General features: G+C 41.6%; 1 protein-coding gene across 13 annotated transcripts in view; it reads right to left on the reverse strand.

The window, feature by feature from the left end:
- LOC134624793 (serine/threonine-protein kinase BRSK2-like) overlaps window positions 1–23,157 on the reverse strand; it is a 150,183-nt gene that overhangs the window by 42,754 nt on the left and 84,272 nt on the right. For all 13 annotated transcript variants that reach the window (XM_063469908.1, XM_063469925.1, XM_063469859.1 and 10 more), the window contains exons 3-6: window positions 11,319–11,404; window positions 7,094–7,234; window positions 4,677–4,793; window positions 1,856–1,889 (exon numbers count right to left, since the gene is read on the reverse strand). In XM_063469908.1, coding sequence (XP_063325978.1) covers window positions 1,856–1,889; window positions 4,677–4,793; window positions 7,094–7,234; window positions 11,319–11,404 — 378 coding nt within the window. The remainder of the gene's footprint in view (window positions 1–1,855; window positions 1,890–4,676; window positions 4,794–7,093; window positions 7,235–11,318; window positions 11,405–23,157) is intronic.

Genomic DNA, 23,157 nt, shown 5'->3' on the forward strand with positions numbered 1-23,157 from the left:
GACGGCCTCAGAGGTTGTCTAAGAGAATATTGGGAGCAACAACACCATGAAGTCCAAAGAACACACCAGACAGGTCAGGGATAAAGTTATTGAGAAATTTAAAGCAGACCTAGGCTACAAAAAGATTTCCCAAGCCTTGAACATCCCACGGAGCACTGTTCAAGCCATCATTCAGAAATGGAAGGAGTATGGCACAACTGTAAACCTACCAAGACAAGGCCGTCCACCTAAACTCACAGGCCGAACAAGGAGAGCGCTGATCAGAAATGCAGCCAAGAGGCCCATGGTGACTCTGGACGAGCTGCAGAGATCTACAGCTCAGGTGGGGGAATCTGTCCATAGGACAACTATTAGTCGTGCACTGCACAAAGTTGGCCTTTATGGAAGAGCGGCAAGAAGAAAGCCATTGTTAACAGAAAACCATAAGAGGTCCCGTTTGCAGTTTGCCACAAGCCATGTGGGGGGACACAGCAAACATGTGGAAGAAGGTGCTCGGAAAACTAACACTGCACATCACTCTGAACACACAATCCCCACTGTCAAATATGGTGGTGGCAGCATCATGCTCTGGGGGTGCTTCTCTTCAGCAGGGACAGGGAAGCTGGTCAGAGTTGATGGGAAGATGGATGGAGCCAAATACAGGGCCATCTTGGAAGAAAACCTCTTGGAGTCTGCAAAAGGCTTGAGACTGGGGCGGAGGTTCACCTTCCAGCAGGACAACGACCCTAAACATAAAGCCAGGGCAACAATGGAATGGTTTCAAACAAAACATATCCATGTGTTAGAATGGCCCAGTCAAAGTCCAGATCTAAATCCAATCCAGAATCTGTGGCAAGATCTGAAAACTGCTGTTCACAAACGCTGTCCATCTAATCTGACTGAGCTGGAGCTGTTTTGCAAAGAAGAATGCACATCTACAGACTGAAATCCTTGCCCAAAGCTGGTAGAGACATACCCTAAAAGACTGGCAGCTGGAATTGCAGCAAAAGGTGGTTCTACAAAGTATTGACTCAGGGGGCTGAATAATTATGCACACCCCACTTTGCAGTTATTTATTTGTAAAAAATGTTTGGAATCATGTATGATTTTCGTTCCACTTCTCACGTGTACACCACTTTGTATTGGTCTTTCACGTGGAATTCCAATAACATTGATTCATGTTTGTGGCTGTAATGTGACAAAATGTGGGAAAGTTCAAGGGGGCCGAATACTTTTGCAAGCCACTGTAAAATTGCTAATGAAGAATTATTAGTAAACAACAACACTAAATCACAAATGCTCATAATTAATAATGTTTTGGGGTTTTTTAAACCTTGAAAAGAACAAAAGTACCGCCCTTTGTCGCAGTTTGATTTTACAGTCATGTGTTCAATGCTTACCTGTTTTGAATGTTGACAGCATAGAAACACAGCTGGGCTACTGTCCACTAAAAACAATGTCTATTTCTTACATTTGAAACAGGCATTTTTAAACAGCAACTTTGTGTTTTTGGCTTGGGAGAAATATTTAATAAAAAAATAAACCATGCAGATTACGACCCTTTACCTCAGAGAGTACAGAGCACTCACTCGGGGCATACTGTTGATAGAAGTGCCCCATGATAATCAAAACTAAGACCCTATCACAGAAAAAGGGATCAAACTGAAAAGAAAGTCTTGACTTTATAAAGATGTACAGGTATGGGCAGCTGGAAGTAGGAATAAAAAGAAATATGGCAATAAAGACGCACAAGTGAGAGGGAACGAGGAAGCCTGGTGAATGCAGAGGGATGGAGCAGTGATGTAAGAGCCACTCTGATTCAGAGCTCCTATTATTGAATGAAAGAAAGACAGACAAGAAGAGAGCGAGCACTTACCCTGATAACCTCTGGGCAGGCGTAGTGTGGAGATCTGTAAGAAGAGGCGGCCATTCAGGATACAACATGAAGCACAATAAATACACTGGGGAAGTATCAGCTGATGCTCTGGATAGCAGTTCCTTGAAACACGCAAGTCTTTACCTCACATGCATTCAAATAATGACATCAGTCTTTATTGCATGACAGATTTCTTTATGCTTAAAGAGTATTACACAACATCGAACAGCCTCAAAACAGGATGCTGTGCTGTGGTGGCTCGGCTTATCGGATAACGTACGGCAGCATCCAACACACGGCAAAAAATAATAATAAATTTAAACAAAAGTTATACAAAGTCATAAAAAGGCTGTAGTAAGACAGACAAAAAAAGTCTTTAGAAAAGCAACATGGGCTTCCTTTTATGTCTTTTATCATAGTGCCAGACCTTTAAGAGTATATTTGTCAAGTGCAGGTATGTCTTTAAGCCTCTGATACTGTGACTCTGAAACCAAGGCCCTAAACAGTTTTATAGCACTCTGAAAATTAGCATAACCGATGCCCACAAAGAAGAAGTCAGCTTCGATCCATCCCAGGTGACACTGGGCGAAAGGCCTTGAACTGTAAGGGGAAACCAACAACATGCAACCTCTTCACAAACGCCCCAACCAGAGGTTTGAGCCAGGAATCGTCTTGCTGTGATGCTACATTGCTCATCACTGCATCACTATGCCGCTAGTAGCAATTTCCTCAGTTTCTAATAACGGCTTGTAAGATATCCAAACCACTCGTTGGACTGCAGGAAACTTCTGGAAAAGCTGACCTTTCCTGCATCAGAAGCTTGCACGTGTGTATCTGAAAAACCCTGATGCACTGTATGCAAGTGAACAAATCCTGTGAACCTCTTGAGCTCAATAAGCAAAGAAATGTGTGCAGACCTTTATGAAAAGAACACCAAGTGTTTTTCTGCAGACTGTGGAACGATGGTCAAGGGAAGAATGAATTCAACCATCTCTGCTGTGATGGTTGTCAGACTTTGCAAGACAATTTAAAAGAGAAAATCCTCTATAATAGAACAATAATCCTTCAAAATCCACAACAGACGACCTGAAGAGGCACAAAAGTTTTGCCATGTTTCTCACAGTTCACAACCCACATCAGTGAAAATCTGAGTGTTCAAAGAGCAGTGCAGGCAAGATGGATAAAGAATCTCACAGTCGTAGCAGACACTTGCAGAAGCAATGGGCGAAAATATGCCAGAAAGTGAAAGACTCTGAAGTGCTGCAGAAAGAGCGCTACGAGCTGTGATAGAGCCAAAGGGAGCGTTAAGTACTGACAATGCACGGTGCCAAAATATGGGCTCTGTGCTCTTTTTCCTTTGTCGTTAGCCTTCCTGTTTAAATATTGCACTTTCTGCTTTTTGAAACATGGTCATTTTTCACAAAAAACGTTATTTCTCTAGTATTTCCTCTCATGTCTGCATTCTAAATAATCTAATAATTGCACAATTGCAGCAGAACTAACTGTACTCTGGAGCTTCCCTGTGCGGATTCATCATGGAATAAACGAAGCAGAGAGCATGACTTCTTCCAGCAGCATCCCATCTAAACTCGCAGAGTAAACACACACTCCATCTTCACTCGCAAGATACTTAATTATGATAATGTATGTAAACCCAGTCGATCTGAACTACTCAAACACAGTCGTGTCAAAATACACTAACTGCAATCTAATTACACCCGAGCTAATTTTCATCCTTCCTGCTGGAGGCAGCTTGCTCATTTAATGAATTCCATTAACGTCACATGAAGTGAAAGAATCTTTTGACTTACGAGAGATATTTAAAGGATCGCTCAGCGAAAGAGTAATCTGACAGACCCCAACACGGACACAGCGTCAGCATGAGCTTGAAGACTATTAGCGACTCGAAAGCCCCACTCCCACTGACTGAATCCAATCGATGCACGCGTACTGCCAGCTCCACTGAATGCCCAGCAAACAGCCAGAAATTACTGAAAATATGGAGATAAAAAATCCATGTGCAGAAGTCTAAACTAGGTCCAGAAGTAAAGGACACCCTATACTGGTTCAGTTATATGGAAGATTTCCAGTATCCATCCTATCAGACTATAAGGTACGCCCCAAAGAAAGACTCTGTATGTATCGGTACATCACATGTCAGATTTGCCAACATTTCCACGTCATATTTTGTTTTATTGGTGATTCGGACACACAGCCAGCACACAACATGTACAGCACAGGGTCAAACTGTCAACATGTTTGTATACTGGAGGACTTGGACTGCAGAGATTTGTCTCCCTCCTGCTTTGTGCAGCATTTCTGAGCCAGAGCAGCCAAGCTTTAGCCGTTCCACATGGCTGACTCTGGGAAATGCTGCTTGGCCTACAGCTGACCAGCACATATCCTGTAGAGCCCACAAAGACTACACAACAAAATACTAGGAAAGGTTTCTACTGCTGGAACAATCATTTTTCATTACGTTTTTGATTTATAGCAAAACAAAAGATTGTTGCTGGTTCTAACAAGATGCTGGAAAAATGACACTGTGAACCATTATGTCTCTCGAGAGAGTCAGAAACAAAGAGCTAAAGCAGGTTTTCAGCTGAGAGGTAAATGGAAAGGCTGGCGAGTTAAAGGGATTTAAAGTCATGCAAATCAAGATGTGTAAATAATAACCATGGAATACATTTAGAACAGTAATAACATCATCTATTGTTCTATTCAGCATGTTCACGTTTGGTGCTCGTTATAAAGAACTCAAAGCATAACGTGTCAGACATTCACTTGGTATAATTTGCAAGTCAATAACTTGAATACTAACCCGCAGCTGGTCTCCAGCAGACTGTCCCCGACCTGCAGAGACGCCATGCCAAAGTCTGCTATCCTGATGTTGTTCTTCTCATCTAACAACAAGTTCTCGGGCTTCAAATCTCTGTGGCTGCCAGAGAACAGCAAAGCAAAGACAGATCCTTACATTAGTCTACTCGTGATACATTTTCTTGGTGGTGGCTTTTCAAGGGACTTGAATTGGTTATATGACTCTGTTCAACAGGACAAACATCACGGCAGGAAATAATAAGTGAGACAATCTGAGCCCAGCTGGAGCCATGACTCTACATGCACATGGGCCTTATATTTTCAGCTGCAACCCTGGTGGTGCTAAACAGTCTGAGGGCAAGTAAAGAACAAGTAAACACATAATTCAACCTGGAGCATAGGCTGGTTTCTAACCTTTATTTAAGGTCTTATTGTCTGCACGCTGAGGTCCACAGGATCCTTCAGGAATGGTGACATTACAAAGTACGATTGGAAAATGACTCTTCACTTGCTCTGTGACCTCAGTGAACACTTTACATATACAGAGTCGAGTCTACAAATTGATTTTGTAAATTATGGTTGTGATTAAAGTCACGTGGGAGGATGAAGCATGCTGTGCTTTAGGACAGGGGTGATGGTGACAGCAAGATCAGCTTGATGCTTTTAAAGCAGCGCTGCAGAGAATAATACGTGATGGGTGCTGAAGACGTCCATCTTTTAAAAATGTAACATTCATTTTCCCATTTTGTGATGTTCCCAGTGTGAACACTGGTGCCTCGACAGTACACCAAGATGATGTACTGTAGGAATCTGTTCCACACTGATCAGTTTAGCAGTTTTAAATTGTCCCACGAGGCTCGACTCAAAGTAGTGAATACAGAAGGTCATCAGAGCTGTGCCAGCTTTCGCGGTCATGTCCCGACCTCCTCAGGGAAACAGTCTTTAATGTTTTCTGTAATCAAGACAAGGTGATTGCAACTCATCAGCGACTGAAAGAGTCAAATACGAGTCCACAGTTTTACTCAAAACCAGCGAGGGAAATAAAACGCAGACATACAGAGCTCGAGTTTTGTGCGTCTTTCTTACAGAAAACACACAGCGGAGAATAAATGTGCTCCTTAAAAGTCGAACACTTGATGTCTAACGCTGAGACTCAAAGGCAGAAAATCTTTGATGTGCAATTGCTCTTGTGTTGCAGTCATGTGTGGAGGAACTAAAGGTGGTCTCAGAGATGAAAAGAGATCAAGAGGAGCTGCAGCCTCTAAAGTCACCCCCGGCTACGGCTGATGAGGAAAGAGGCTGCAGGAGGAAACCCGTTCTTCACACATCCGAATGTTTGTAGAAACGATAGAAAAGTCATATACAATCCCTAGAATATAAACTACAGTAAGAATGCTTTGATCTTTTTATTAGTTCGTTTAGTGCACATTAAACTAAATGCAAATTCCCTCAAAGGTGAAGAAGCAGGGCGGGGCAATGAACTCTGTTAACTATCATTATGACTAACTGCCTCAGTTTTACAATACTGCACTTGGTAAACAGATTTTTGCCCTCATGCTGCAGTCAGCCTGACCTTAAAACTCATCTGCAACATGTCTTTGCAATACGAGACTCAACTCTACTCTGGTTATATTCCTTTATAAAAGCAAGGCTGTTGGGTAACTGTACCCTGGAGCAACTTTGTAACCATTTATAGAGAAATGTCTAATTTTCTATCGTATTTTATATGGGTGTGATATTTTGGCTGGACACTGGATATTGAGCACTTCATGTGACTTTTTGTTTAATTGTGTGGGGTGAGGATGACAAAAGATTTGAAGAAACCGACACAGACTTGCAATAATTGCAGATTTATCACAGTTAACTGGCGTATTAATACAAACAGATTACATTTAATTGCCCTTTGACCTCATTCAGTCACACTGATAGCAGACTGATGCCTGTCCTATTATTGCCGTATTAACACACCAAAGTTGCTTTGAAGACAGCAACTTCCTGAGAGTGGTTGCAGACCTGGTCCCCATCGTTTAAGCAAAGGCAACGAGATCAGTTTATTGTGCACGGTCGCAGTTATAATGGCTCGGAGCAGAGCTGTGAAGCACAGCTTAGATATATTCTTCAAACATTGTGCCATAAATGATTCCATGTCCTAGTAAAAACACCTGTTGGCCTCACCTATTCCGTTTGTTGTATGTGGGCGGAGCTACCTGAGACTCACCCACACACTGGTGTAATTTTGAAAATGTATAATTACAATTTGCTGTGATAAATTATCCATTTTTCTGCACCCTGATGTTTGTCCGGTAGAACAGAGTTACATGGAAAGTTCCATTTCTCCCCAGCACTCCTGGCTAAAACCCAACCCTCTGATAAAACCTCAGTAAAGTGATGAAACCCAATATTTGTCTCTGAGTGACAAACCATATGGAGTGGCTGTGGCAGAAGTCCAGAGCGGAGATGATTTGTCTGAAGAACTTTCGAGCCTCTTTCGGTGTTAACCGGCCTTTCTTCACCAGGTAATCAAAAAGCTCCCCACCAGACACATGCTCTAGCACCAGGTATCTGCAAAAGAAGACAGAGGCCAAATACATGTGACGGGAAACCTCTGAAACCTGCAATACCAGTAAAACAAGGAACGCTTACTGCTGCAGTCATGTCTACAGTGGTCCCTCGCTATATCGCGGTTCACCTTTCGCGGCTTCGCTGTTTTGGGGGGGGTTTTGTGCAATTTTGCATGCTTTTTTTATTTTTATTTATTTATTTATTTTTACAGCGCGTTGTGTTCTGCGTCCTGATTGGCTGTAGACCACTGTCAATCAATCTTGTGCCACGTCTCCTGTACAGTACAGAATGTGTTCAGTTTGTCAAATTTACATAAATGTTCAATCCTAGCAGTGTGACTCTGAAGTGCTGCACTGTGTGTTTGTAAGTTTTCTCCCCAACAAATAACAATGTCGACGAAACGTCGTCACCTGTGGGTGCCTTTGGTTTCATTCTATAATACTGGAATTATTTTTCTACGAAGGTTCGAACTTTGTGAGTGTTTAAACAAAAGAGAAAAGTGTGAAAATGTTCATGCCTGTCTGAGAAAAGTGTATAAAGTGTGTAGTGACGGGTTTTACTTAAAACATCTATAGCAATTGTAAAAAACATAAAGTTGGCTACTTCATGGATTTCGCTTATCGTGGGTTATTTTTGGAATGTAACTCCCGCGACAAACGAGGGACCGCTGTACATTAGTATTACAATTATACATTAGCATTTTAACCCTGTGATGTCATCAGCAGTTCTAACCCTATTAGAAGATGTAAATGTTTTCAATTGTTCTCCCAACTCTTTGCAATTAGAACACAAAGAGAGTAATCATTCTAGAGGTGACTGTTCATTTCAATAAAACTGGATTGAATTGAACTGAAAAACTGGCTTTTTGTGCATTTTCCCCAAACGGAGAGTTAGAGTTGTCACTGATGGTGACTGAGAAATTGGACAGTTAATGTCTGATTGATAATGGAGTTTCCCACATTGTAACAAAAGCCAGTTTTTAGGGCTACTGAGATGCAGTTTGATCACCATAAACACATTTTTGACCCAATTTTCTTTTTATAATAATATTTTAGAGAAACCTTCAACATGACCACTTTTTGTTGTAACTAATATACTAACCTGCCCTGACAGCTCACTAACACTGACTACATATAAGGAACAGAGCCAAAACAACCCACAGCCATAAATTAGTAAGAAGTCTTTGGCCACGTGTCTAGAACGTGGGGTTCTTAAAGAACCGTCTCCTAGAAGAATTCATTGTTTTCTACTGCTTCCCTCCAAAAGATAAGATCGTTATCTTGAAGTGATGAAGTGAAGGTTAATAAATTGTGTTGCAGCTGCAAGTCTTTATCACAACTGTCGCAGAAATGTGGCTGTTTGTGTGACCACTACCACGTGCATGTGATATCATGCCACTGAGCCAAACGCAGAAGCTGAAAGTGTGAGGGACTTTTAGCCTTTATGAGCAAACACTTTGAGAACGGAAAACTGAGGGAAGACACACAGCCAATGGTTTAGGGTGCGTCTGAACCCCGTCCTCTGCAATGTGTGCGAATATCGGCCTGCTTTCCAATTTTTGTTGTGACTCCAAGGCATGACGATACAAAGAACAAAGTAAGAAGATGTATGGAAGTATAAAGGGAATGATTAGTTGTGTGTTGAACTAATCAGTAACGTGTTGAAAACTTGAGGCAATTGAGTGAGCCTCAGATTAGCCAGAATGTTTCTGCAGATAGAAACAATTCGAGAAAAGTGACCTCTCGTGGTCAGTCGCTTTCAGTTTGATTGCTGCCTAGAAATGTAACACAACCTGAGATGACAGACCTTATTTCAGCCGTCGCAATTTTTGCAATAAAATAGTAAAGTAAAACACACGATAACAGAAATCGGTGTAATTTACTGGAGTAAAACTAAAAGATCTCCCACAGTTACGTTAGTAAAGAACCTCCAATCATGTAACATTACATTAAATGTACTTCCCATCCGAGTCTCTACAGATCCTCTGGTTCATTTTCCCCTCAAAACGAAAGAAGCATTATTGAAATAATTGGGTCATAAACTAAAGAGTATTTAGCTGTGATGTGTTGAAGTCACCACATTGATGCACAACATAAATCCCTGAGAAAATCCCCAACCCATGTGGGTTTGTGGTTTTATCCATCTCCTGTGTTCATCCGTCTCAGAGACGTGGCTGAGCCGGCTCCTCCTGCAGCCCCGTCTTCCCCGGGGCCTGATTTATTAGCAGATTAAGGGATCTGCTCAAGCATTTACCCATCACAGCTATTTAAATTAGAAACACGCTCGGGCGTGATTTGTGAGTGTGAGAATTTCAAACTGTTTGCATCCATGATGACCATTCGTCCCCGTCCTCGCAACATTAAGAAAACAAATTCCCGCTCCATTTGACAGCGGCACCTTTATCAATTATTGAACAACATATTAAGCCACGCCACTGGAGCGCAGCCGTCACATGCATGAGATTAATGTATACAATAAAACCCGTACACGAACGCTTGAGTCGCCGGGGGCCGGTTAAAGTGACGGGGACCAAAGAAGCATTTCGTGCTCTAATCAAATCCCAGAGCTCAGATTGCTGCTCGCATGAACGTTATACTGTTGTACAGTGCTGTCGACTGTTAGTTAGACGTTTGGTTTATCAGAGCTGTTTGTCAGCCGTTAAAGAGCCGTCGCAAAATTACAATTCTCCTAATATAAGAGTGTAGCATCGTTCTCTGTGGATTCAAAGACAATAGCAACAGCTACCAAGCTTGTTTATGGACACAGTGTCTGAATCATCTTTGAGGCCTGAAGTTGAGGATGAATGAAGGCCTTAATTTAAAAAAAATATGAATAAATTTATTACCCATAATTTGAAAATGAATGTGTATAATAATGACTATATTCATTTTAACAATACACCATGTTTACTTACTATATTAGCATTTTATATTACTTTATATTTTTATAACTCAACTCTGGATGAATGGGATCCACTTAAAAGACTCGATTTCTTTAGGTTTAAGCAGACTGATGAAAGGCCTTCGTGCTGTTGTTACTTTGAGTTGGCATCATGCTCATTGTGACAAAGTAGATGAGCAGTTGTAATGCTCTCCACTTGTCCCAGATGTGTTGACTTTTTTTGCACGTTGTGCACATTATTGTGTCTCTGTAATTATATGCTATTTGTCAAAGTAACACTGCTGCCCTGACTATCCCGGGTTTGTTTGTGCAAGCGTTCTGTTGCTGGCAAATTAAGGTAAATACTCAGTTACACGTTTCTTTATATTTTATTATGTTGCAGATTAAGTCATTTGTTCATACGTACTTTGTTCTGTCTTTCAGTCTTCGTATAGGTCAGGTGTGGGGAAAGGCCCGCCTAGCATTTCCTCATTTTAAAGTGCTGCTGATGTCAGACATGACATCAGCAGGTTGAACCAAGAGGAGGGGTTTCTTCTACCATAGAAATGCTTCCTTTTGTTTGTTTCCAGGTCCGAATGGATTTGCTGAATCTTTTTTTTTCATAAATAGAGCAGTTTAGTTGTGTAAATGTGCTAATCAGAAGTAAGAGGAGGTTTTTGTCATTTTTAGTCATCTGCTCTAGTGAGTGGTACTGGCTGGGCTAACTGAAGGGAAATTGATGGGCCTATATACAGCTAGTCTCTGCCAGACTCAGATGAGGGAGGAGAGGTGAGCTGTGTTACCGCATCCATGTACTTTGAGTTTTGTTAATTTAGTTACTTTGGGGGGAAGTTTTGTTAAGTTTCACGTAAGATGGAGTTCACTGTAAATAAATTGCTCACCTCTGGAAACCTGAGTCTGCTTCCCCATCACGTTCCTTGACGTTCGAGTCTGACTACTTCACACTTATCAGTCAGTTTTATTTGAAACTTTTGGCAGCGCGAGTTAAAAAGTTCTAAGCTAAAGTTCTCCTGGTGACATTAACATTTGGACGAGCACTTTAATGCAGCACCTGCTACATTCAAAGCCTACAAACTCTCCTAACTCTGTTAAACAATAAATAAAAATAAAACTGTATTTTCACACACTATATTAAAAAAAAAGAGTGTGTCAACAGTGTCCATTGAGGGAGGGATATACTCACAGGTATTTCTTGTTTTCGTAGACGTCGTGCAGCTTTAAAACGTGAGGATGCTCTATGAGTTTGAGAATAGCTATCTCCCGCTCCACCTGAAGACAAACACAAGAAAAAGATTCAAAAAGATGGAAGCAGACAGCCCGATGTTCTGAATAACAACACTCAACCGTTCGCTCATAATGAGGGCTAAAAGTCTCTCACACTTTCAGCTTGTACATTTGTCTCACTTTAAAAGCTGACGTGATACCACAGAGGTGACTGTTAACGTGCCCGAGACGGCCACACAAACAGACACATTTCTGCGACGGCTGCGATAAACACTTTGTTTCATCTCTGCCATAAGAGGCGGAGCGCCTGCACATCTCAGACACTTGAGGATGTTTCTATATATATTTATTTTGAACTGTCAGAGCAGGGATTACTCATCCTGCGTCCAGATCAGCAGCGAGCCGTGTGTGATTACACATCTGAACAGCAAAACACTCGATGACTCATTTCAGTTTTTTCCTGATTTGAAGAGATGGACGAATGTTCGGACAAAAACATGTTTTCGTGTTAGATGAAGGATTCCAGTGTTTGACCGATTCACAGGAAGTGATGAAGCAGTCTGAATGCAGAATCAACTGTCTGCCTCATTTCAAACAATATGCACACACATCGCTATGAATGTATTTACATTTCATTCTGTTTGAGTGATATTTTATTATCTAAAAAACAAGCCCCACCAAAAAACCTGCAAAACACGTGTCGCAGAAGAGTATATAACAGCAGATTATATGAGAGGAGCTTTAAATCATTGTTGCCAGCAGGTGAGTGTCATGAAATGATACAGTAGTTGTACAGATGTTGCCCAAAGCTGTTTCAGTGCTAACCTGCCTGCTGTGCTCAGGATTTACTGCCAGTTGGCACCTTAGCAGGCCGGAGGGTAAACAGAGTTTAGACCTCTGTGCTGCACAAAGTAAAGTATAGCACTATTTTCTCTGTGGACACCCACAGTCTGATATCTTATTAAGCATCTCGGAGCCATTTATGTCTGCTGCTCTAATGTAAATCCTGTGGATAGATCGCTAAACGGGGAACACGAGTGATGTCGAGTCAGACAATCCAGTCTGAAAGCAGAAAACATTCAACGCTTATCACACAGGAAGAAAACCACCAGAGGGCGATGAATGCTGAATCCATAGGGGGACAAAGAAATCACAATCTCTCATTTTTAATGGTAGTTTGATTTATTGCAGTTTTAGACAGAAGATCACCAAAAATACACACAAAACACTCATTACATAAAAGTTACACATTGATCTGGACGTCCACGTGGCACACAGATTACAATCAATCAATTACGGATACTCGGATACGTATTCCTTACCTTCTGGAGGCGACTGCTGTGGTATAAATAAAACTGAACTGAACTGTGAGACAGCTCAGTGTGTAATATGTCACACTCTGACTTGATTACACTGTGGGCGCCTGACCTGTACAACAACTGATGATCAGCCGTCTCGTCCCCTCTGTCGAGGCAGATGGCCGTCCCTCCCCGAGCCTGGTTATTCCTGTTAAAAAGGAGTTTTTCCTTCCCACTGTCACCAAGTGCTTTCTTAAAGGGGGGTTGCTTGATTGTTGCCGTTTTGAGTGTTGAAGTCAGTGGGGATCTACACTACACCACTGACATCTATTGATTGCAGAGTCTCATCACTGCTGTGCTTTAAGCAGGAGAACACATAAATGCCATCAGTCCGTCATCACTCACTCTGTCCTCACGACACGCTTCCTGCTCTTTATGTGTCAACAGGCTGGCCTGAGATGGGAGTGATCCTCTGGTGTTCCTGCTTAGGGTGATGTGACAGGTCTGAGAGAGCAGGCAGAGGACGCCTGAAAATTACATTCTGTTTCTATCAAAGCTCGGTCACAGTGAGCTGTGCTGGCTGCAGCAAACAAATAAGAGAAGAATTTCCTTTAATCTTTGGAGTATTTGTTTCCCAGACCACGCCAGCGTTTCCCTTTCGTCTTGTTAACCTGCAACTGTTCCCCCAAAGCTGGTGGGAGAGGCGACGCATTTCTTTATATCATCGGGTTAATTTTTCAGGGTTAAATCCATCTCTGTTGGCTGCAAAGGCAAAAATCATTTGATCTTAATCGTTCTGATATAAGAAATTTGAGCTGCATTAACAGAAAATAATAATATTGATCATTTTGCCCTCCCTCTAATCATCACTGTTTCAACAGACACCCCTGCAACATGTCTATGTGTGGTCGAGGTAGAAACGGGAGGCAGTAAAAGAGGCCAAGAATGTACGCAGTATGTGTGCTCAGTGTGTTTTATGCTCGGTCTCTCTCAGCCCTCAAAGCAAACTAAAAATAATTATTAACCTTTTTCTTTTTTTGCACAAATGCAAATAGAGCCCTCTGAAGCAAACTCAAGTGAGACCAGCTCTCCAAAACAAAAACTGTCCATGAGTTTAATTAAATGGCTTTTCAGAATACCAGACGAGCTGCTGTCACATTTGGAGGTCAAGATTAGTAAAGAGAAATATCCATGTCAACAGTAATAATGAAAGAATCTGCAAAAATCCTGACATGATAAGGTTAAAATCAGCTGTAAAGCAGTTACTATTGGTCTGCAGTACAGAGCTTTACAGTGTGATGGTAAAAAAGACGGCACAACAGGCTCAGCTATCAAATGCACTCGGATTACAAAGTTAAGAAATGAGAGAAAAAAGGTTCTTTTTCCCGCTGGACAACGTTCTGGTCACTTTATGAATGAAGTGTTAAATGTAAAAACTTTCCCTCACAATGGTCACATGGTCTGTGGAAGATAATATAAAATGCAATCAAGTTTTTCTACATTTATTTGCATTTCCAATTAAAAAAAAGAAAAAGAAAGAAAAAGAAAAACAAATCTTACTTTAGTCATATCTGAAGCTGCCTGCGTTGTCAATACTGGTAATTGTCACAGTTCTGGGTCATTTTGAGTTTCTTATGTTTTGGTTTATTTTTGCATTATGGATTATTTTCTGATGCTCTTGTGCTTTGTTGATTATTATTAGAATTCTCTGTTTCTGTTTATTTGTGTTTAGGGTTTGTGTCTTATTTTTAGTGTAGGTTCAGTTCTGTGTCTAGTCTGTGTCTTTGTGAAGGAGTTTCCTGTTTTATTGTGAAGGTCTGTGTCTCATGTGAGTGTATTCATTTTGTCTCCCTTGTCTCGTCTTGTCAATTACTCCCAGCTGTGTTCCCCACCTGTGTGTAATCTCCCCGTGTTCTTCTGTGTGTATTTAAGTCGTGTCTACTGGTGTACTAGTTGCTGGTCTGTCTGTGAATCTACTGTGTGTTCTCCCTGCTATCAACCTCCATTTGCCTCTGCTGACTCTCCTTCATGTTCATGTTCTGGTTTGTTGTTTTGTAGTTTAGTTTTGTCCCAGTATAGTTTAGCTTTAGCTCTGTTTTGCCATTTTTCCCTTTGTGTTTTATGTTACAATAAACCACCTTCACATCTCAGCGAGTGCCTGCGTGTGGATCCTCATTTATTTCTCCCACACGCCTCACTCCTTTCGCCGTGACAGTAATTGAATTGGAAGTTTAGGAATTGTGTGGAAAATATGCAACTTGCAATGCCAACGTTCAAAAATCTTGCCTGCAGGCAGTGTTGGGGAGTAATGGAGTACATGTACCAGCGTTACGTATTTAAAACACAAAATATGAGTATCTGTATTCTGTTACAGTTACCGCTTAAATAAGTTATACAGTTACTTTGTTGAAATAAATGCATCACACGGCGGTCATTTCCTGTTCCATGTGTTAGCCTATCCCCTCCCTAATTGTGGTAATTCCACACATTGGCAGAAACCCCAAAAAAAACACGCAATAAGCAGCTCTAGTGTAAGCGTCCTGTTAATGTTGGTGGCGGTTAACCCTAACCTCACTGCAAATTTTTTATTGTCGTCATCTCATCGATTTGTCTGTGCAACAATCAGCCATTAAAACTACCAGGATTAAATATTGTGTGCCTCTCATAACAGCTCTGACCAGTTGGAGCGTGAATGAACCCAGGAGCTCTGGGGTTCTCCCGGGAACTTGTTCTGGCAAAATCTCCATCAGATCCTTTCAGTTGTCAGGGATATGGAGTGAGGTCCCAGTGGATCGGGCTTGTCCTGGCACATGATGATTGTTTGGATTGCTATCTGATGTGTTGGGAGGCCAATGCCATGAACTCTTTGTTGTTCCTCAATCTAGCTGCACTTTCCCACAGGACAGTGTAAATGCCACCATTGTGCTTAGTTTGCAACAATGTTCAGGTAGGAGGTACACGTCTTGGTATTATACCTTTCACTGGTCAGTATTTTTAACATTATGGCGATGCAATCTATGGTCAGCACACTTTAGGTAACGAGGTGTGCATGTTCCCACCTCCCACAAGCGCTCTCAAAGCAGGATGGCTGCAGGTGCAGCACATCAGCCCAGCCTCCTGCTATCACATCTAATTAGCCTCATTTTCATCTCCTCACACAATCGGGCACACACTGTAGCATGGCAGAGGCTAATTAAACTCATGTACAAGACAAACAGACGTTGAACCCCGGCCGTCCCCGTGCGAGCTACGACGCTGACATTTATTAAGCTCGATTACGACCCATATGGTTTTTTAATGTGTGGTAATAAAGTGTGAAGGCACGTAGAGAAGGCTGGGGGTGGGAGTAAAAGCGAGCGGCAGCACAGGTGAAACACTGTTACTGTGATCACGTCGGAGACTCGTCTATCCTTCAACCACCATCTCCGCTCAACTTAATTAACTTTGCCTCATCCTCTCCATTGAGGTCTCCAGCTTTGCTCAGTGTCATCAAAAAGGCATTAGCATATCAGCTTTTATCAAGTTAGAGCATGCATAATGCAGCCTATAAGACACAAAGAAGTGTCAGCTTTAAATTAAATTAACATTAATGATGCATTAATGTAAAGCCATTATAGCTTTAGAACACATTCATATCTTGGACACTGTCAGTCAGAGATGGAGTATCTCTAAGCTGAACCCATTCAAAGTCGTTTTCGAGTCTTATCTTTATCTGAAAGACAGAATTTAAAAATATATTGCTGTTGGTATTTCTAACAACCTCTTCTGCTCATTTAAAGCTCTGGATTTTTATTCTGGGACCTGAGATTTCCATGACTCATCGTTCAAAAATAGTCGCTGTTTATCACACACTGGGCCTCGATGCAGGCTGACAGTTCATCCACTCTCTAAACAAGTGGCTTTAGCTCCTCCTTCTTTAATGCTACTCTTTGAGCCAACTTTATTCGTCTTGGCTGTTTCTCATAAGCAGAAGGTTTGATGAACAGATGGGCTGGGCTTCTGTGGTCAGAGGTGTCTGTGCTCTCAATGACATCATATAGATCCAACAGTAGAAAAATAAAGATGCAGGGATTACTTGAGCACTGACCACATTTTTTTCTGGCAGCCCAACTGCTTCCTTATTTAAAATCTTGAGAGGTTCATACTACATACTACTGAGCCCTCAAAGTGCTTTCTGCTGAAATTCTCATTCACCTAATCACAATCACGCAGCCCTTTTATCTGCGGTTAAGCAATAGTTCCGCACACTTGCAGTCTGAATGAGTTCCTTATGTTTCCCAGGAATAGATTGGCACTTGGATGTCAGATGAGATCGGCTGTGCTCAGGGTGGTATGGCTTCTGAATGAACTGATGGGCTGTGAGGTCAGTTCCTTGATAATTAATATGCAAATTGTCATGACAAAGCCCATTGATCAGGCTATAAGGTAAGTGATGACTATGATGACGGGCCGTGCACATCATCTCAGGTCATCTGTCTTAAAGGCATGAACAGACGTTTCTTCAGCCAGTACACGCGGGGGCATGATATCCGATACTTGTTGTACCAAGTGAATCCACATAACGGGTTTTATGATTTTGACGTCCACACTTAACTCAATGTGCAACTTTATTGGCTGACAGTAGACAGTGTGTTGTGGTCCACAGGTGTAAAGTGCACAAAGATTTCAGAATGCAGCCTGAATACAATCATGTCAAAACTCAGTCTGAGCGTTATGGTGATGCCCACTGGAGCCTAATTTTACCAGTTCTTGTCACATGCCAGGTGTCATGTTTCATTAGGGGCTCAGAGCTCCTGACTGATGCCAACTTCCTCCTCCAGTTGACGCCTCCACGCCTGATAGATACTCTTAATGAATTATCAGCACTGACGCTGCTTCCACATCTCTATTTAACTGAAACATGATGCAGGGCTGAGGGGCACAAGTGGCAATAGATTGGAACATCTACTCAGTAATCAAACCGCCATCTGTTGCTATGATGTCTCGGTGATCTTGGAAGAGAGAAAAGCCCAGTCCACTCCAGTATCCAATCACAATCCCACAATCAAACCGCTAGTCCTGACGATGACTGTTTTGTGTGAACCAACAGAAGAGACAGAACAATGAAGCAGTTTATGAAGCAATGCAGATGTATTCCATAAAAACGACAGGCAGAACAGCTTTGTGCCAATCTAATACAACAAAGATGTAAGAAGGAAAGAGAGAAGCGCAAAACTGGAGAAGAGTATGGAAAGGAAAGAAGAGTGGTGATACAAATATATCACAAATATATCTAATGTGAAGAAAAGGAAAAACAAAAGTAACAAGATAGAAGGGAAAGAATGCAGAAAAAATGGAAAGGAAACGGGAAAAGATCGGAATGGAGGAGGAAAGAAAAGAGTAAAAAGTAAAGAATAACAGAAGAAAAGCAATAAAGTCAGAGGAGATGTCTGCATCTCAGTGATCACCAGGGAGCGTCTCCCATCCTGCTGCCAGAGCTGCTGGATAACTATCAGGCGGTGTGCCCAGTTTTTTCCCTGCAGACATCTTCGTGATAAGTGAGACGAAGCCAGCAGCCTTCACAGCCTCCTCACTGTGCAGCGGCATCAATCAGAATACATGAGCAACAATCATGCGGAGCGCGGGCTGGCTGATGTGACAGTGAGCGGATGAAGGTCAGTGGTTAATCACAGTTAAAGGGTAGATGCTGTCCTATGTGGAGGACTACAGTCAGAACAATTTCACGTATCTGCTGTCCGCTCCATCGCTGCTGTGTCACTCGAGAGGTTCAGTCATTCTGAATGATGACAGGCTAAAGGTCGCACAGGTACAAAAGCACCATCACAGTAAAAGAGCCTAATTTACCTAAAAATGTTTAGTCTTCACTTCTTAAAATGCAATTTTTGTTGTAATTCAAATCTCTAACAATAGCTTTTCTTACTTACCGACATAAGACAGACGGGGGGAATCTGACATACACAATCATGAATTGTTATATGAATTTACGAGCATTTCTATCAATATTACCTAAAGATGACTTTTTTTTGTACCACTTGCACTGGCCATCTCCAGGTCAGACAAACTTAGTTTCCTTGTTTCTTAACAACTAATATATTCGTTCAGGCTTAATCCCTTTGGTGTGTTTCAGTTGTGCAGAAGGCATCCTTTGGCAGAGCTGCATGACGTGCTTCCAGTTCATAATTTTTCAATGAAATAAATGTATTTCAAATAAAACCATGATATTTCCTATATATAAAGACGCTATAAGTACTGTTTAATGCCCCACATCAACCAGGCGAAACCCAAAAGTTCAAGTGGGACACAAACCAGGGTCTCCTATCTGTTACACCTACTTATTCCACAGACACCACTCTAACCTTCATTCATGAACATTATGGGCTTATATCTTGACATCCACCATCACTATCCCTAGTTCATCAAGGCAGTGACACAGAAAGACAAAAAGGACACCTTGTGCATAATGGTGACATTCAGAAATGGCATAATATGTTGTCTATGAATGAGATTATTTTCATTATTTGGGAGAGAACCAGTGGTTAGAGCTATAACAGCCAAATACAAGTTATAAAGCTAATTACATGATTGATAAGGAGTTGTGAAAAGTGCTTTAGTTTGGCCGGGATCATATCATCTGAAATGTCAGACACTTATTTTCAGCTGTGAAGTTTTCAGTTCCCTTTGGAAATGTTGGGTTGTGCTTGAGCGGACTTTTAGGTGACATTTGTAAAAAACAAACAAACAAACATTAAAACTGTTCAAGAAAGGCCCAGTTAGCCTACTCCCAGACTGAAGAAATAATAGTGAATAAAGTAAGAATAATTACAATCATCTTCTTCATATAAAACATGCCCCAAAGCCCTCACACTTTCTTTTTTCCCCTTTTTTGTTTTCCTTTTAATTTCGGGGGCAGGGGGGCATTTTGGTCCCAATGCAAAAGGTGAGCTTTTCAGACCCCACAAGTATGGTAAAACAAGCCTCACACACACACACACACACACACACACACACACACACACACACACACACACACACACACACACACGCAACAGTGGCTGTGTGCAGAATAAACACACTTTAAGACAGTATTGACACCATTAACACAACCAACCAGACATTGAGAAGATGAAATGAGTCCGGTCAGGCATGAGGAGGCCCAATTCAACCTCTGAGGAGGTTAGCCAACGATCCACTGCACTTCAGTGGAAAAAGAGATTTAATCCAACACACACACAGACAATCACCCTCCCTGTCCACATGCTGTTTCTGTATTTTCACGCTTACAACACGAGTGGTCCCACAGGACAAGAGTCAGCACATGAAGCAGAGACAGAAAAAGCACTTGGTAGAAATTTCTAAATTGTACGCTACCATTGTTGGATACTAGCTGTACAAGAGAAAAGGCGATGGACTAAATGGATTAAACAGAATTAGCTGTAATGAACTAATTCAAATATCACCAAAACAACATAATTCTAAACTGTCATTGCTACGTATTGTTGCAATGAATTGAACGACACATTCATGAACGTTGCATTTTCAGGTGGTTCGATTATGTTTTTCCCCCTAAACACAATCGTTTCAGTGTAGCAAATGCAATAGAGATAGAAGTTGTTCAAAACAAATGAATCATATTTTAATTTTGCAATGTCAATAAACTGTTTCTATTTCTAAAATCCTGGACCTTCACCCACTCTTCCCCATACTTCAGCTCCCAGAGACAACAGCATAATCTCATGGACAAACATGACAGCAACATCATGTGACTGTTAAATATGCAAACAGGTGACAGTAATGTTAATGTGCCTTCAAACACCTCACCTTTACAACGTAGCAAGATATCATGACTATTTGTCTTCATTCATTCAATTTATATACACTGTTAAAAAATACAAGAAACAAGTTTAATCACCATCGAGTCAAATTAACTTCTGAGATACTGACATGTGATCTGGTCAGTTAAAGGAGTTGTTGATCCATCTTAGCTGCTTTGGTGTTAATGGAGTTATTAACAGGTGCACTGGAGGACTCACAATGAGACAACTATCTTTCCCTGGTGCGCTGGTCTCCCATCATCTTTTCTGTTTTTTGAATGGTTTTGCGTTTGGCTAGGATCAGTGGTAGCACTGCTAGCACGAGATCATACCTGGACCCTTCAGAGGTTGCACAGGTAGTCCAACGACTCCAAAATGCCGCAACGTGCCAAAGCCAGAAGGTGTCCTGTTGCCTTCCAGCACAGTCTCAAGAGCATGGAGATTTCAGGAGACATGCAGTTACACTACAAGAGCTGGACCTATAACCCATCAGCATGATCAGTATCTGCTCCTTTGTACAAGGAGGAACAGGATGAGTACTGCCAGAGTCCTACACCTCCAGCAGGCTACTGGTGTCAATGTCTTTGACCAAACAATCAGAAACAGACTTCCTGAAGGGTGGACTGAGAGCCCAACACTCTCTAGTGCAGTGTTTCCCAACCTTTTGGAGCCACGGCACATATTTCACATTACAAAAATCACACGACACCAAACAAAAATGTCACGAAAAGCATATTGATCATTTTTCTCCACGCACCAGGTATAGCGGAATTGGCTGGTTTCTTCTGACCACTACTCATGGTAGGGCCTTCATCTGGATCAGAGTTTTCTCCAGGACCAGGTCAGACTGACTACTTCCTCTTTTCAAATATTTCTCTATTGCTATTCGTGCTGCATCATCTCACAGCATGACTATTATGTCATTTCTTCTTCGTCTTCTTCTGTTTTACTGGCATTTAGCAACCCATTGAATTAGAGCAGGTAGTTTTACTGCCCTCTAGTGGAAGACAATGTGATTGTTCTGCCTGGTACTCACGCTGGTCGCTTAGAGTACTAATCAGGTGGAACCAGATAATCTTCCACAGCACACCTGAACATTTCTCACGGCACAAGTATGTGCCACGGTGGTTGGGAAACTCGTGGGTCCTGTGCTCACTGCCCAGCACTGTGGAGCCCGACTGACATTTTCCATAGAATACCAGAATTGGCAGGTACACCAGCGGCTCCCTGTGCTGTTCACAGACGAGAGCAAGTTCACCCTGAGCACATGTCACATGTGACAGGACGTTATGCTGCCTTCTCAGTATGACCAGGTTGATGGTGGGTCAGTGATAGTCTGGGGAGGCACACACAGACCTCTCCGGGCCACAGAACCCTGAGTGCTGTTAGGTATCGAGATTAAAAACCAAAAAAACATTCCACGTAATCTTAAAGACTTGTTTAGGTTTATGTCTCATCAGATTTTAATGTATAACAGATGATGTCAAAATGTAGTCTCCCAGTACCATTTAATACCAGCAATGAGGCAACAGTAAAGGTAGAAGACCACAGCACACAGCTATACTGTCAAAGTCTGTGTGAGTGTGAGATTGGCATGCACTATTATTGTTTCAATTATCCTGTCCTGAGCCGTTTCTGTCCTCCATCTCTTAGTAACCTGTGCTTCCTGTACAACACTCTCCTTTAAAACCAGCGCGACGCCAGTGTAAAGCCAGGACTGACATGTGGGTGCTAGGCAGGACGACGGTGAGTCTTGTGTAAGGTGTTGATCTCTGAAGCATTGCTATAAATGTCAGGCTGCTCATCCCACCAGAACCATGCATTGGTGGTAGATATACACACTATAGCATCTTTGCATGAAGTGCATGTTAGTTCACGACAAAGGCCACTAAGGACTATGAGGTAGATATGGGAAAAGGTTGAGGGTGAAAACACAGGTGAAAGGACTGAGTTACCTGTTATCAGCAGAATGAATGACAGAACAGATGATTCTGAAGGTTATGTTGATCAAGCACTAAATCCTAAAGTTGTCCTTTACATCTCAGTTATAATTCAACATTTTTTTGCAACCATGACCTCATCGGCTTAAATCACTTTTTGTTTTTAATGGTTTCAATTATTCCAATTTCTTACAAATGTCTATTTAGTCTTATTTTCTTGCTTTTAAAACATAAAAATATTATTATATTTTCAATAATTAAATTTGCACAGTTTTCCTGAGGGAATGCAGGCACTCATTCTAGATTATGTAGGGTGAAAAGTATGGACTCTCCACAGATTACCAGTCCAGCACAGGACCACCACAAAGACAGATGACCATGTCACATCTATGGTCAATTTATATAATCCAAACTTGTTGGGGTGCAGTAGGTACGAATGTGGCAGCTAGTCAATAAACCCAGAGGTACCAGAACCGACCTTCTAAAAGCACGACAATGAAAATGCACAGTAATTTAGCAGTATACTTCTAGAGCTTGACAAATTATTATTACCAAATTACTAAACATGGAATAACTTTAATGTGTGATTTTAAAAGGTTTCTTAATCATGAACCCTGTCAGGATGATCTTTAAACTAACAAAAAGGGAATTTTTTATTATTATTATTAAATTGGCCTATATGTGACCTGTGTGAACCAAGCACAGTTTAACACTCCTGCATTTCACATGCACAGGATTATTCAGGATGA

The sequence above is a fragment of the Pelmatolapia mariae genome, linkage group LG1 (assembly GCF_036321145.2).
Source record: "Pelmatolapia mariae isolate MD_Pm_ZW linkage group LG1, Pm_UMD_F_2, whole genome shotgun sequence".
NCBI classification, from domain to species: domain Eukaryota; kingdom Metazoa; phylum Chordata; class Actinopteri; order Cichliformes; family Cichlidae; genus Pelmatolapia; species Pelmatolapia mariae.